Genomic DNA, 15,930 nt, shown 5'->3' on the forward strand with positions numbered 1-15,930 from the left:
TATCTAAAATTAAGATACAATCTACCTTCTAAATCCTCATTATTCCACCCTAACAAAAGTGAAATAGATATAAAATATTTAAAGGCACACAATACAAATCCTCATTATTCCAACATAATAAAAGTGAAATAGATATAAAATATTTCAACACAAACTGTACTATTCCACTTCTAAATCTAGATTTGTAAGAACCAAAAACACCCATACACAACCAATAAAACAATATAAAAATTTAGAAAAAATGAAACAGCTCTAAAGTATTCCAACAACATAACGAAGTAGAATATCAACACAAATCCTCATTTCCTTGCTGCTCAAAACAACAGCATTCAATTCTCATATCTAAAATGGAGAGACAATCCACCTTCTAAATCCTCATTTCCTTGCTGCTCAAAACAACAGCATTCAATGGAGAGACAATCCACCTTCTAAATCCTGATTTGTAAGGGTGCTGTATCATCTTCTAACACGGTTAAAACAAAAAGAAAAAAGAGAAAATTATTTAATCAACTTCCTCAATTTTAGGCCCCGAGCCTGCAGCAGCAGAATAACCCTGTTCAGGAGAGCCAGCAGCTCCATAGGCTCCACCAGGTATATCAGCACCAGCGCCTTGGTACATCTTAGCAATGATAGGATTGCAAGTGTTCTCCAGCTCCTTCATCTTGTCATCAAACTCGTCAGCATCTGCAAGCTGGTTGTTATCGAGCCATTGGATAGTCTGTTCAAGGGCATCCTCAATCTTCTTTTTATCAGATGGATCTAACTTTGCCGCAATCTTATCATCTCGAATGGTATTCCTTACGCTGTAAGCATAGTTCTCCAAAGAGTTCTTGGCCTCTAACTTCTTCTTGTGCTCTTCATCTTCAGCCTTGTATGTCTCAGAATCACGAACCATCTTCTCAATCTCCTCCTTACTCAATCTACCCTTGTCATTTGTAATGGTGATTTTGTTTTTGTGACCAGTGGTTTTGTCCTCAGCAGAGACATTTAAAATACCATTGGCATCAATATCAAAGCACACAGTGATCTGGGGAACTCCTCTGGGAGCAGGGGGAATACCAGAAAGTTCAAATTTACCCAACAAGTTATTGTCCCTGGTTCGAGTTCGCTCACCCTCATACACTTGAATCAACACACCAGGCTGGTTGTCTGCGTAAGTAGAAAAGACTTGCTCCTTCTTTGTGGGGATGGTAGTATTCCTGGAGACGAGAACTGTCATAATCCCACCTGCAGTTTCTAGCCCTAATGAAAGGGGAGTAACATCTAGAAGCAACAGATCTTGCACTTTCTCACTGCCCTCTCCACTCAAAATAGCAGCTTGCACTGCAGCTCCGTATGCAACAGCCTCATCAGGGTTAATGCTCTTGCAAAGCTCCTTGCCATTGAAGAGGTCCTGCAACAAGGACTGAACCTTAGGGATCCTGGTAGACCCACCAACAAGAACCACATCATGGATTGAGCGTTTGTCCATCTTCGCATCCCGCAGGCATTTCTCAACAGGCTCCATGCACTTCCTGAACAAATCCATGTTCAACTCTTCAAATCTAGCCCTAGTAATAGTGGTATAGAAGTCAATACCTTCATATAGGGAATCAATCTCAATGGTGGTCTGGGCAGTTGATGAAAGGGTTCTCTTAGCTCTCTCACAGGAAGTTCTGAGTCTCCTGAGGGCTCTGGCATTACCACTAATGTCCTTCTTATGTTTTCTCTTAAACTCTTGTACAAAGTGGTTCACCAATCTATTATCAAAATCTTCACCACCCAAATGTGTATCACCAGCAGTGGCCTTCACTTCAAAAATACCATCTTCAATTGTGAGCAGAGACACATCAAAAGTACCTCCACCCAAATCAAAGATAAGAACATTCTTCTCACCAGAACTGCTAGCCTTCTTGTCAAGCCCATAGGCAATAGCAGCAGCAGTGGGCTCATTGATGATTCTCATAACATTCAAACCAGAGATTGCCCCTGCGTCCTTGGTTGCCTGCCTTTGAGAATCATTGAAGTATGCAGGAACAGTGACCACAGCATTCTTAACAGTGGTCCCGAGATAAGCTTCTGCAATCTCCTTCATCTTAGTTAAAACCATGGAAGAGATCTCTTCGGCTGCAAAATGCTTCTCCTCCCCTTTGTATGTTACAACGATGCTGGGCTTATCGCCAACCCCTGAAATGACCTTGAAAGGCCATAATTTCGCATCGCTCACAACGGAGGGATCAGAGAACCTCCTACCAATCAACCGCTTTGCATCTGCCATAACATAGAGAACTGATTTAGATTGAACACAAATGCAAATTCTACACAAACAGAAGAATCTTACAGCTGCAAATTCAAGCCTTCATATCAATCACCTTCAAAAAAACTATAAGCTGAATTATGTCCATCCCGGTTCATATTCGAGAATGAAAGGGGAATTAATATACAACAACTGAATCACATATACAGAAATAAGCAGTGGAATGAACTCCCTCAAAAGAGTGACAGAGATTACTAACCGAAAACAGTGTTGATAGGATTCATGGCGACCTGGTTCTTGGCAGCATCTCCGATGAGACGCTCTGTATCAGTAAAAGCGACATAGGAGGGAGTGGTTCGATTCCCCTGATCATTGGCGATGATTTCCACCCTGTCGTGCTGCCACACTCCCACACACGAGTACGTCGTCCCCAGATCGATTCCGATCGCTGCTCCCTCGCCCATATTGACACTCTCACACACAGAACGCAGAGAGGGAGTTAACTAAGGAAATTGGGCCGAGAGCGATCGAAACTGTAGACGAGTAATGCAGGCGAAGAAGCACGACTGGCGAAATGTTCAAAATAGTTGTTTCACACTTGAATCCCATTCCATTCCCTTCCCTTCCCTTGAGGATATTTTATAGTCGTAGAAATACTTTCAACTTAACTTCTCCCTTGGGATAAAGTAAAAAATAGGGGTTGGTTTTTCAACGAATTGCCCCTAAACCAATCCGTCATGGGTATTTATTGTGATACAGATCCCTTTTTTTTTTTCTTAGGCAAACTTTATTGGTCTGTAAACTTTATCTATCGGTTTTTATTGTTCTGTAAACCCATAAATTTATTTTTCTCCTTCCAGAAACTTCATTTACCATTTTTTTTTATTGTTATACTAACTTAAGTTTCTCGAAAGAGAAACTTTATTAACCGGACTTTGGGATATTATTATTATAACGGTTTTCATATTTCATATTATAAGTTTAATGTTCTAATTTTATAAATTTTAATTTGTGGGCAAAAAAATCAATCTTAAATCAATTTCAATCTAAAAAAATTCAATCTTAAAGCAATTTCAACCTAATTCCAGAAAAGTAAGTTTTAAATAATTGCCACACAAACCTAATTCACTTATTTAAAAAACTCCATTTAAAAGTTTTATTGTTGGATAACTGGAATTCTCTCCTTCAAGAAACTTCATCTATTAGGTTTTGGGATTTTATTGTTATGGTTTTTCCTTCAAGAAACTTCATCTATTAGGTTTTGGGATTTTATTGTTATGGTTTTCATTTTCCAACGTCATAATTTTAGTGCTACAACCTTAAAAGTTGAATTTCTAACAATGAAACGGGTATGTTAACCTCATAGGTTGTACCTTGATTAGTTATTATGAGATTTTTTTTATTAAAAACCCATATCCAAGTGTAATTGGTCTAAAAATATCTATTGTCTACTTTGGTCACCCACAAAAAAATTTCTCATAGAATCAACTATCTCCACAATGTGAAATTAAAAATCAGCCTTTTATTCAAGGGTCACCTTACTTTCTAATGAAGACAAGAAGAGGGAAGAAGTTATCCTTACATCCTCTATCTTTCCATGTTTCTATGAGAGGAAATTCTTGATGTGAGCAAAATTACAATTCTCTTTGGTTGTATGTATGCCCTCTTGGATCATATGTTGTTCTTGATTTCTTATAAATAAATAAAAATGCTTCTTATATTTGAAAAATAACTAATGTATTATTCATTTCTTTTGCATGTTATTTAGTGGGGAAGCACCCATGATTTTCTTATATGGATTCTTGTGAAGAGTATTTGTTTTCGAAATGAACAACTATGTTGTGTGATTCTCTAGTGTGCACATTGTTGGCATGGAGTGCTATGATTTCTTTGTGTGCTTTATGTTTACTATTTATGCATCCTTTACGTTTATTATGGGTGGGCTCCTCTGCATGTGTGACTACTCCACTAGACCAATGTGGTTGAACTCTTGGCTTCACATTGCTTATGATGGGCAAGATTCACATCTTTGGTTCAAGCCACAAGGTCCTCAACTATCATTAAGATAATGTGTGATTTTATATGGTTTTGAATACAACACATGTTACTTTATAAGGTAAGTCCTTTGTAAGAAGTTCCCATTGGTGCTTTTACAAATAACGCACATACACAAAAGAAAAAAATGGTTAGTAGTTGATAATAAATATATGATTTACAATGGAACTATATATTTATAGTCACAATGTGAAAGGGCGTGATCTATGATTCTTCATTATTATTACTAATGCTATATGATACAATTGTATTAATTATTAGTTATCATTCCTACATCTATACCTATATGTGTATGTCACTTTGTCTCCCCCTTCAAATGCTTCATCCTCAAAGTATAGATAAAAGGAATTAGTTTTTTCACCCAATGAAACCCAAGTGGAGAATCATCATTTATGGGCATCCATTTGCCAATGATTGAATATTTTGTTTTTCTTCAACACTGATAGTGGGAGGAAGTAAATAGTAGTCCTAGAGTATTAAGTACATGGTCACTCTCTACACCAAGGTATATTTCATTAGTTTTTATCCAGTTTGCACTAAAATAACAAGCTCTATGCTCTATAGCTCCCTACTCATGCTTGTATACCAAATAATAGATAACTTTTATATGATCAACAATTAGAATGAAATATTCACCACACTAAACATGGAGTGAAAGCATATCACCATGTATTCACATTCATATTGTAACTATCACAAAGTCTCCTCAATATCGTTCATCTATACAACTCAATATTTCCATTGATTCTTGCAAATAACTTTCCATTAAATGCGATGAGATTGTATAAAAAAATCTTGTTTCATTCTCACTACAAATGGAAAATGATCAAGTTGACTTGTTTTGATGGAAAATATGATAAGGATGTTCTTTATTTTGTTCAGTTGCAATTCTAATCCTTTCCAACACTTAACCCTTCAGGATAGTTGATTTGTTGATTTTAATAATAGTTCGCTTTAAGCATTGTTGCCAATTTCCATCATTTGTTGTTTCATCATTGTCACATTGCATATGAGAAAAATAAATTGTGCTAGGCAATTGTTCAGCTTGTTTTTCCCAAGGTTCATACTTAACAATGGAATCAACCTTCATTCTTTTCATTTTGTTATGTTCAGTTGACTTATCTCCCTCAAAATCCATTTCTAACCCACTATACGCTTTTGGTTAAGCCTTGAATTTGTTTCCATTACGCCATTGGTTCTTGGTTTTTTCAGATAAATTTGATTTAAATTCTGAAATTTCTTCATTGCTTGAGATAAAAAGACCAAATAACTTATCTTGACCTTCAATACCAATAATTGCACACCTATATTACCCTCGATTTTTGGTTTCTAATGCTTGAATGATAGAAAAAATGTTATTTTTCACCAACATTTGTCTAATTCAACATGGCATCAAAGATATTATCCTCATATGTAAAACACGATATTAAGAAGCTATGTAATATGGTAGCTACTCATATAAGACTGCACTATCTTTCTTAGTTGCTAGAAATTATTTATTTTTATTTTTTTGGTTAATTTTCATTGCTTTGACCATCTTGTTTATTATGCCCATATACTTTGACAACAGTTGAATTATCTTTCATTGTTGCACCAATCCCTTCAACAATAGCCTTCTTACTTAAAAAAGTCGAAAGTATGTGAGTAAAAAACCCATGTTGTAACTCATCAACTTTCATACCATTGATACCAATGTATTTTGTCTTTTGGAAGAATCTATCTCAATATCATATTTGAGTTTAGATGTTTTCTCTAAGAAGGGTTGTTTTCACTTTTCACCCACCACTGAATTTGTATTTTAAGTGTTACTCTAAAATTTCTCAAATCTTTGTCTTCATCTTGGAAACCCCTATTTGTGGTTCATTACTTTCCTTATCACAAACAACATTTGTACTATTTCCATTTCCATTTTATTTAGTAGTACAGTTGCAATTTTATACACAATATTATATGTCTCTTAATATAGATTTTATTTATTTTTGGTCAAGTAAGAATGGAGCTTTCTATTAACCGAACAAGTACATTACATATATTACAGGGTAAACCAAAATTCCTTTCGTATACCAAAAATGGTCCACATAACCTATCAGAAGCGTTATTTGCTTTAAACCTTTACAACGCGGAACCATTCACTCTATCGGAAAAAAGGATTACACAGGAAATACACAAAAGATCAGAATTAAAAAATAATACAACTACGACCATTAAAAGCGGCAGGTCCACACTTCCGGTGAAACGCCCTCCCACTGTGCTCACTGAACATCGATCTCCGATCGGCCTGAAAGCTGTCGTCCATCTCTTTCAATGATCCAACGACTAACGTTGAATCGCTAAATCGCATAACGGTGAATTGCAATTCCAACTCCACCTCCTTCCTCCAATCACCGATCAACCACTTGCACGACCAAACCTTCATCGTTGATCTACCCTTCGTGGATCCAACGATCCACGTTGATTTTGGGTGGACAAGTAGCACGAGGATTAACTGCCCGAAAAGTAGTTTCCTCTCTCCTCCTCGCTGCTATGTGTCGCTTGAAGAGTGGAATCGGAGGCCAACCTTGAAAAACTGGTTACCACTTAGACCCCACCCGAAATACCACTTGTGGTTCATGAAACCATTTGCGTGCGAATTAAGTTGTGTGCTCTTCCGCCAAGTGAATTAATTTGCGTGCTCTTCCGCCAAACAACAGGCAGGCAGTTTAGGGATCCCTATCCTCCCGCTTGTCTCCTGATCCTCTTCGATCTATCCTATCAATCCAATTCTCCCTATCTTTGGTAGCCTGATAGAGATAGTCCTCTAATAGTTTACCTGGGGGTAACAACTCCCAAACGTGCTGAGCATCCCTTTCCTTATTAGTCACTCCTTCATTCGCCAAATGATCAGCTAACATGTTAGCTTTTATTTTCACATGGACAAAGCTTACAGTTTTAAAAGTTTGCAGGTGGGTGTAGATACGGTGAAAGACCTACGATAGCCTCCAATGTTTCGACACTTTATCTGGTGATGTAACTGTTAACACCCAGGTGTTCCCTATGACTCCCAAGGGAATACGGCCGGGTAACCACTAACCAATCTTTGGATTACAGTTTCTAGCAAACTGAAATCAGAGAGGGCTCTCTCTTTATGATGTGTCTCTGTTTTGATAGTGTTTTAGGCTAGCTATTATGCTCAGGTTTTGGTTTATGTTTGGTTGAAGGACTTCTTTTAGTGCTTAAGATGTAGTGTTCAGACAGTAGTATATCATTGGGCAATGGAGTCTAGAGCTGTGAACTGTTTTGAAATGCTGGAGTGATGATTTCAGACTGCAGGCCTATTGGGTATCTCAAACAAAAAAATTTAAACTTAAGTGGTGATGTATGGTCAGCCAACAGAAAGCAATTAAGAATTCTCCATTAAGCTGGTGATGTGAAAGTGAAACATGTTGCTCAGGAGCAAACTTGAATTCCTGAAACAAAGGTCACTGTGAAAGATATATTCTGAAAGTGTAGCAATTAAGAATTACGCTTATCAAGATTATAGCTGAAGAAAACATTCATTAACAACATAGATTGAACTCAGGGTATTGCATGAATAAATCCTGAAGGTTATTCTTTTTCTTTGTTGCTAAATACTTAGAAATTAGAAACATATATGGATTGTAACAGATTGAAACACATAACAAAGAGAGTTACAGAAAAACTTATTGTATTGTGAGGTACACAGGAATCCTGCAGTTTTCAACAAACACCAGAACGCATTCAACACTCCAGAACTTTGAGAAATTCCATCACTTTGTTTATTAAACTCTGAAAAGATTACAGCATAAGAACTTCTTCAAGAGAAATCAACAACAACCCCTGCAAGCTTGTGCGAGGGGCAAATATATACAATCGGTTGTACAAAATATCTGAGTGCTAAGTTATCTCAGAAATGAATATGTTCACCAACTTTTCAAGATATTTAGATAAGAAAGTTATTACATCATTGAATACAAAGTAAATGCATCTTTATGCCTGTCAGAAGATATTTTGGCCTTTGGAGGCCACTGAGTCGGTTGGAGTGATATGCATTAATGCTGAGAAATGCGCTTTTGGAGCTGCTCTGCTGTAGCTTCTCGGCCTGGACACCTGTAGCTTCTCACCTTGCTTTGTTGGCCGTAAATTCTGCTGAGTTGGCTCAGCTTTAATCTTTAACGCATGCTGATTCTTTTAAACTGTCCTGTGTATGACAATTTGCATTTTCCATGAACAAAATTTATTGAATGGCTTCCTGTTTATAAAATCATCTGTATTGCCTTAGTCCACCATTCTTGTGTAGGTAGTTGATGCCTGAGAATTGCATCCATAGTCTCCTCTGCTTCTGTATATTTATAAAAATTGGGAGGCACTTCAAAGAGGTGTGTAATTTCATTCATTATAAAAAATAAACTTTCTACTCTGTTGTAGAGAGTCTGTCCTGTGGCTGGCCCTGTTTCCTCTGAGGTGCTGGGCTTCTCATTGATCTGACTTGTGGCAAATGTATTGACCCTCTTGGCATACTGCTCATGTGTGAACAGTCTCCCTGCGCTGTTCAGTAAGCTAGGGAGCCCTCTTTTTGTAATACCTGAAATTTGTCCATAAACCTGTTTACCTCAGTCTGCATGTCTTGGTTCTTCTCTCTAATGTCTGCACCAAGTTTCGCAGTGTAAGAACCCTCTTGATTAACTGAATGGTCTCAGTTCTGTTTGAAATCCCATGGTAGCCAACTGAGTACTTGTTCTATTGTTAAGCACATTATCATCCTGGTGGCCACTTCAGGCATGTTGCTTAGAGCCGCCCTTGATCTCTGAATTTCAGTCTGTGCTTTGGAATGAGCTCTAACTGCTCATGGATTGTTTCAATATACTGCCATTGGTCATTAATAGATTGTCCAATATTAGCCCACAACACTATTTTAAGCTCAGCCACAACCTTATCTAATTTGAGCTCATTCTCTAGCTCTTTGATCCTGTCTTTGAGGGCTTTTATCTCCCTGCCCTTTTCTGCCACAGACTGCTTGGATTTGTCATATCTATCATTTACTTTGGCCAATTTCTTCCTGGTCTCATTCAGCTCTGTCATTTGAGCTTCCAGGGCCTGAATCTCATTTCTTAGCTTTTGCATATCCAAGCTAGGGGCCTGCTCTGTTGTTGGTGGTGCTGAAGTAGATGGTGCTGCTTGTTCAGTCTGTTGAGGAGGAGGAATAGTAGTTGGAGCAGCTTCCTCAAGGTTAATGATTTGAGGAGGAGGCTGAGAGGTCTGACCTTCTTCTCTTTGTTTCAGAGTTGCTTGTAATGCTGCCTGTGCAGCCTCTGATTCTCCCAGCTTTTCTTGTGTCTGGATAAGCTGCTTATAGAGAGACACCAGCAAAGCTGTGGCATCTTGATCATGCCTTTGTTGAGCTACTTCATCTGTTTGAGGGTGAATTGTGGCTGGGAGTTTGATCTTTCTCCTTAAAGCTGCCATATCTGCATCCCTCAATTTTAATATTTCTTGTATGCCCTTGATATCTTTGGGATCATGCCCAATCTCAATAATTATATCTTCTAAGGACCTTATTCTGTTGTCCTTTGCTTGAGAGGATTCCCTTTCCAACTCAAGTTGGGCAGCTGTATTATTAAGGCTATTTTCTAGCTTGTAGTTATCCAATGTCTTGTCTGCCAAGGAAGCATAGACCATCTCACCTGTTTGTTTGTGCAATTCAATTTTATCCATTGGGTGGATGTCCTTGGCCAGGACCTCAAGATTGGTCCTTAGGTAATCTGAAGGGGACTGTGGCTGCAAAGTAGTTGGAAAGAAGTGACTCATGATCATCTTGCCCTCCTGGACATCATATGCAGACATTAGTCGCTGCTGGTTGGTGGGAGCCATTTTCAACAAATGGTTATATAGCTGTATCTTTATGGGCTCATTCCTTTTCTTTATTTCAATGAACTGCTGTTTAATGCTCAGTTCACCCTCTCTCTGCTGGCTAGAGGAGCTGACTTCTCCTCCCACTGTCCTCTCTTGTTCCTGTTGGAAGGAACTTGTAGATGCCTCCAAACTGGGCGGGCCCATACCCAAAGATTGCCCTATAGGCATCTCTTCCTCTGAAAGGGGATTCATCCTGTGCCTCTTCTCACCATGACTTATTGATGTAGTCAAGGGAGTCTCTCTATCCCTTTTCCTGCTTACATCCTCCTTTTGTGGAGTTTGGAGGACTGAGGTTTCATTAACAGCTTCTTGCCTAGGAGGTACTATGTTTTGAGCCTGCTGCTCAGTGAGAATTGGGGCCTCAACTGCCCCTTCTTGCTGTGTGGGCTGCTCTCTGTCATGCTGCCCTACTCTTTGCTGTGATTCCTGTTGTTGCTGTTGCTCTACCTGCTGCTGCACTTCTTCTTGCTGTTCCATCTCTTTATCTGTTTGGTCTTCAGTCATGGGAGGTGGTTGCTCTTGTTCCACCTGCTTTCCTTTGCCTTTGCTGCCTGTCTGTTGAGTGTCCATGGCAGCTTGCTAATGTGTTGTTGAAGAAGAGGCAGCTGCTCCAAGTTGCCTTTGATAAGATAAGGAAACCTGTCCACAAGTTTCCAAGTCAGCCTCTTTTTGCATATTCCTAGCCTCTCTCTCTAGTATCTGCTCTCTAGAGATTGGCTCTTCTAGAGTGCCCTCTTTCCAGCTTAAAGAATTTGCATACTTTTCAATATGAGGCAGCCTAACATGTGAATATTTACCCAATTTGTGTTTTATCCTCCTGAGGGAAATAAAATGATTACGGTCATAAGGTGACCATTTGAAACTGGTTTGCAATTTGAGGCCTGCTAGGATCATATCTGCCTCCTTCCATCCCTCCTCTCTTTTGTTGTACAAAAAAGGGCCTAGCTGGCTCCTTACCTTCAGTTGTACCTTCTTGTTTTTTCTTTGGAAATGGATGTAGTCAGCATTTCCAAACTGCCTGAAGTATTCTAGGGCAAACAATCTCATAGGGACATATCTTGGCAGCCTGTAAGGGTCCAATTCACAGCCATATACTCTGATCACTGTGTGGTGTTGGTAAAAATACCAATCACCAATGCTGTAGGATTTGGAGAGATGGAGAATTCTCTGCATGTCATCGGTTAACCTTGGAGGAGGGACACCATACAGCAATGTCATGGCTGGGTGAATGAACAGGTCTATAAATTCACAGTATGTGTATGGTGATTGAGAAACATTATGGAAAACTGAAGTCAAAACACACTGATCTTGGATTTCCCTCGGCATTAAGTTTCTTGAGGGGAATGGAGAAACTGTCTGGTTGATAAAACAAGAACAGTGGTAGATGTATGAGGTGTATCTGAACCCCTCTCCCTTGGTAGATTCATAAGTTGTTCATGTATCTTTTCTGCAATATAGGTGGCATAGTCATAGTGTATAGCTGGAGGCTTTCCAGGAGAAAACATGGATAGCATTGCCATTATAGTGTCATCAACATCCTCAATTCCCTTGTACCCCAGGGCATAGCTGATCAAATCCACTAGCATTCTGCCCAAGTCATTCAGGTAGTGATATCCAATAGGAGAGTTCTCATAGTTTCAGAGCTTGGCTGTACAAATAGCTGGTTAATTTTGATAATCTGGGCACTTGACAAGTTACTCCCTTCTTTATTAAATCCAACATGGAAAGAGGGGTCAATGGCCTTGCAGTATGGAAATGCAGCATCTCATTTATGGTTTCTGGGGTGATAAAGAACAAAACTGAGCCTGTAGGACAGCTCTCTGGCAAGGATCATAGCATTCCTGGCATTTATGGATCAAGTCTGGAAGGGCATTGACTTGAGGGAGGTTGTAGATGGGCAAATTTGAGTCCCAAATCCCTAAAATATCAGCTCCATTAAGGTGTTGAGCTTTCAATTCATTTAGCATGTGAATATTGAACTTGGAACCCATTGAAACCAATCTAACATCTGATAATCTACATCTCCCAGGGCTTTCCATGCTATCTCCCTTTGAGGGGCATTCAGAGGCTGGATATTCAGGGCTATTGGTGTCTCCATAGCTAATAAGGCTTCAGATTTGTATGTAAACTGGTTCTGAATGATCAGAGCAACTCGGAGGAGTTTCTTTAAAATGGAAGTGTGAATTTCAAGGAATAGAGGGCAAATGAACAGCTGCAGCAATTGAAATATTGCTTTGAAGTGTAAATAAGACCAATGTCTGGTATCAATCTGTCTCTTTTAGCAGGTATGTACAGTTTGGTGACTGGTTCGCAATTGCGCGAACAGAGTACAGTTTCTTATGAAAATGTGGCAAACAAGGCTCAGCTGGTGCTTTTCGACCTCACAGTTGCGAATGGGGCTAGACACAGGAATTTTACCGGCAATTATAAGTTTCGGTGTCTTTTAAGCTTTTTGAGGGAATTCACAGACAAATTAGGCGTATGAAGGATTTACAAGGTAAATACCTGGAAACAGCGAGCAACGGTCACGAATCTATGTAAAATGGCGCGCCGGAGGTCTCCAAATCGATTTCAGCAAGGTGGTGCAAGTTGGACGTGAAAAGACCATGCAGAGAAAGCAACAGCGAATTGGCAAAAAGTATGAAAAAATGCGAAAATTGGCCAACATATGGATTTTTGGCATATTGGCGCTTTTTTTGGATGACGTCATCAGGTGGGGTCAAGGTCGGATGACGTTAGCATGACGTCATCGGGTGATGTGGCGAGCTATGATTGGTCCACGGGGATAGTGAGGTGGCGGACATATCATGCGGGGCGGACGAAGGAGCTGATGCGGCGGCGGGGTGGCAGTGACATGGTCCTGACGCGGGCATGGCAAAACTGGTGGTAAACGAAAAAGCGGTAATGGTTTTCTCGGACCGCCTACCATACGGCGATGGTTTTGTCAGAGGGCAACCCGAGAAATTGTGAGGGCGACGCGTGGCAGGGGCCTGACGTCACCCTCTGACAGTTTCTCGGGTACTAAATGTCGGACGTCGGGCCCAACCCGATATGTATAATGGCCGTCCGATCAAAAGCGCTCGATCGGACGGTTGACGGGTCAGTGAAGTGATCGGTCAATACGGAAGGGGGGCGGGATTAAAATAATACTTCTTTCGGGATTTGTGCTCGGCGGACACCTCTGGGATGCGGTGGTTTGTAATGTTTTTCAATGTATTTTGAAAATAAAATAATATGCGCCGATACTTTGGATAAGTGCAAAAAGTGGGTTTTTGGTGTGTTATTTGCAAATGAAGCGGGTTATAGGTAAAAAGGGTTTTTTCCAGGTTTTCTTAGCAAATGAAGGTTTTAATGGGCCAAATGGATTCAGAAGAGGGGAGGGGGGTAAGACTTAGGTTTATCAAAGTGACCAGATGTCATTTTGATCCCTGACAGAGAAAATATGGCTATAATGCCAAGGGGAGGGATATTTATACAATGTTTGGGGTTTATACACCATGGTGTTATAATACTAGGGACAGGGTAACATAGGGGAATTATATAATAGAGTTAGGGTTAATATGGATGAAAAAGGGTGGATGAGGGGAGATACCACTAAGTTTGTTTGAAAAGAACTTAGCTTAGGGAGTAGAGCAAAATGAAAAGAGTTTTAGACAAGAAATGTGGCTTCTAATAGGACTAAGAACCACCATAAAACCACCAATTCTTCCATGAATCTCAGCTGATGAGGGATATTAGTAATGAATGGAAAGGGGATAAGTGGGAAGTTAGACCTGCTTCTTTGCTTTGCTGCAACCTGATAGAGAAGAAGGACTTCTCAACCATTGATTCTGCTTTGTGAAATAGGTTAGCACACCTCAATTGTAAGGAATGACACTTCTGCAACCCCAACTGCCTACCCATCTACTTGCCTAGCATTTTTTTGTTTCTTCTTGGAGGGTGCACTTAGGCTTGCAGACCCTTATTTGCCTTTTCTTTTCTTTGGCTTTTTTCTTTTGTTTTTCTATCTACTTCTACCCTTATTTCTTCCAAGGACCCAGATTAAGTTGGGAGCCTTTCTTCTCTACCTAAACTACTTGTCTGCCAAGATTAAACAGTTTGGACAGACTTCTTTCTCTATTCTACAACTGAAAATTTAAAAACATGGCATGATCCAGATTAGCTGTTGACCATTCATCAAAATTGAGTGCTCATCAAGCTATATACACACCTTGTGTCCCTTTGGATATGTGATCTTTGCATCATCAAAGCAGAGCATATTTGGACCTTTTCATTGCCAATCATGAAATATGAAACCTATTGATATAGGTAGCTAACAGTAACATTACATATTTTCTTGGCCGCTCTAATAATCAATTCTAAATCTGCTTCAATGATGACATTATGTGAATTTGAATCCACCAAGATTTCCAAGCATTTCTCTAGGGCCATGAGTTCCGCCATGTTATTAGTGGCCTTCCCCAAGTGGCCATGAAAGATCTTCTTTATTTGACCCTGTTCATCTCTTATAGCACCCCCAAAACCAGCTAACCCTGGGTTGCCCTTAGAAGCTCCGTCTATATTGACCTTTAAGAAACCATGTGGAGGAGGCTTCCAAATATTTATATCTGCATTTGTTTGGCTCACACCCTTGATTATGCCCTATGGGCTTATAGACTGGAGACCCAAATGAAGTAGAATACTTGCATCTTGGGGCAAAGGAGGGTCCTTAGAAGGTGTCCTCAACAAGCTACTAATTTCATAGTTTGTTGTCCTCGATCAAGTGTGGCTTGAGTTATTGGTTGTTTGTGTAACCGAGCCACCAGCCTATGACATGAGCAACATTAAATTATGGGGGTGGTGTGGCCACCCCCGTGCATGCAGAAGCATGCAAATTTATATTTATGTGTCTTCTCAAATGTTTAGTGGTGGTAACCAGAGGAGTGAGTGACAATACTAGTTGTGTCACTACCTTGTTGAGAGTTGGAATGTCACCATAGTTAGAAGGTTTTGGTTTATATTTCGGAAAATTGGCGACCTGAAAAGAGGCACGTGTTTTCAGTTGGTTTCGAAAGTTTGGCAGCCTACTATAGTGAGCGACCGTTAAGTGAATTAGACCTATAGAGTGCATTCCCATCACACTAGTGACACAACAACTTACATCGTGGACTAGAGAGGTTTTCCCACAGCTGTGAAATTCATACAACTTTTCTCACCGTTCTTCATTTGGAATTTCTATCTTAGTTACCGTACAGTAGATTTCATATACCTCAGTATACCAGGAAAAAGTGGGTTTACAGTGAAAATTTGTTTTATCTCATGTTGAATAAAACATATGTTGTTGATGGCTTCGTAAAGCGCCCTGCATGTCATGGAACCTTTGATGTTGGTGGACTTGGTTGTGTCCCTGGAAATGTCCTAAAGCTTCTTGAAGTATTCTTCCTTGGTCATTAATTTATCATTGATTACAAACAATGAAGGCAAACCCTTCTTGTTCAATGCATCAATCCTTGTGAAAAATCTGTTGACTGCTACTTCAAGAGTGTGACACTTCTATGTCAACTGCACTACTAAATTATTTTTGGTCAGAACTTTCTTCACCTCCAGAATAGTTTAAGTCAAGTCATCCACTCCTAGATCATCCAATTCATACCTATTTTTAGAATTAAGAAACTTTATAATGTTGTTGGTTGTAGCAGGCATCTCTCCTAGTTGAGCATTTATATTGGCAATTGTCTGCTTTTCCTTTT

General features: G+C 39.5%; 1 protein-coding gene across 1 annotated transcript; it reads right to left on the minus strand.

Moving 5' to 3' along the window:
* Positions 1–366: 366 nt before the first annotated feature.
* Positions 367–2,823, minus strand: LOC149186174 (heat shock cognate 70 kDa protein-like). The gene is made up of 2 exons (XM_089412571.1): positions 2,496–2,823; positions 367–2,250 (listed from the first exon to the last, which is right to left on the minus strand). Exons 1-2 carry the CDS (start codon positions 2,698–2,700, stop codon positions 503–505), a joined length of 1,953 nt encoding a protein of 650 aa, XP_089268697.1. The 5' UTR covers positions 2,701–2,823; the 3' UTR covers positions 367–502.
* Positions 2,824–15,930: the final 13,107 nt, after the last annotated feature.

This window comes from Pinus tabuliformis, chromosome 3_1, assembly GCF_031772625.1.
Source record: "Pinus tabuliformis cultivar Carrire ecotype Pingquan chromosome 3_1, CPIR1, whole genome shotgun sequence".
NCBI lineage: Eukaryota > Viridiplantae > Streptophyta > Pinopsida > Pinales > Pinaceae > Pinus > Pinus tabuliformis.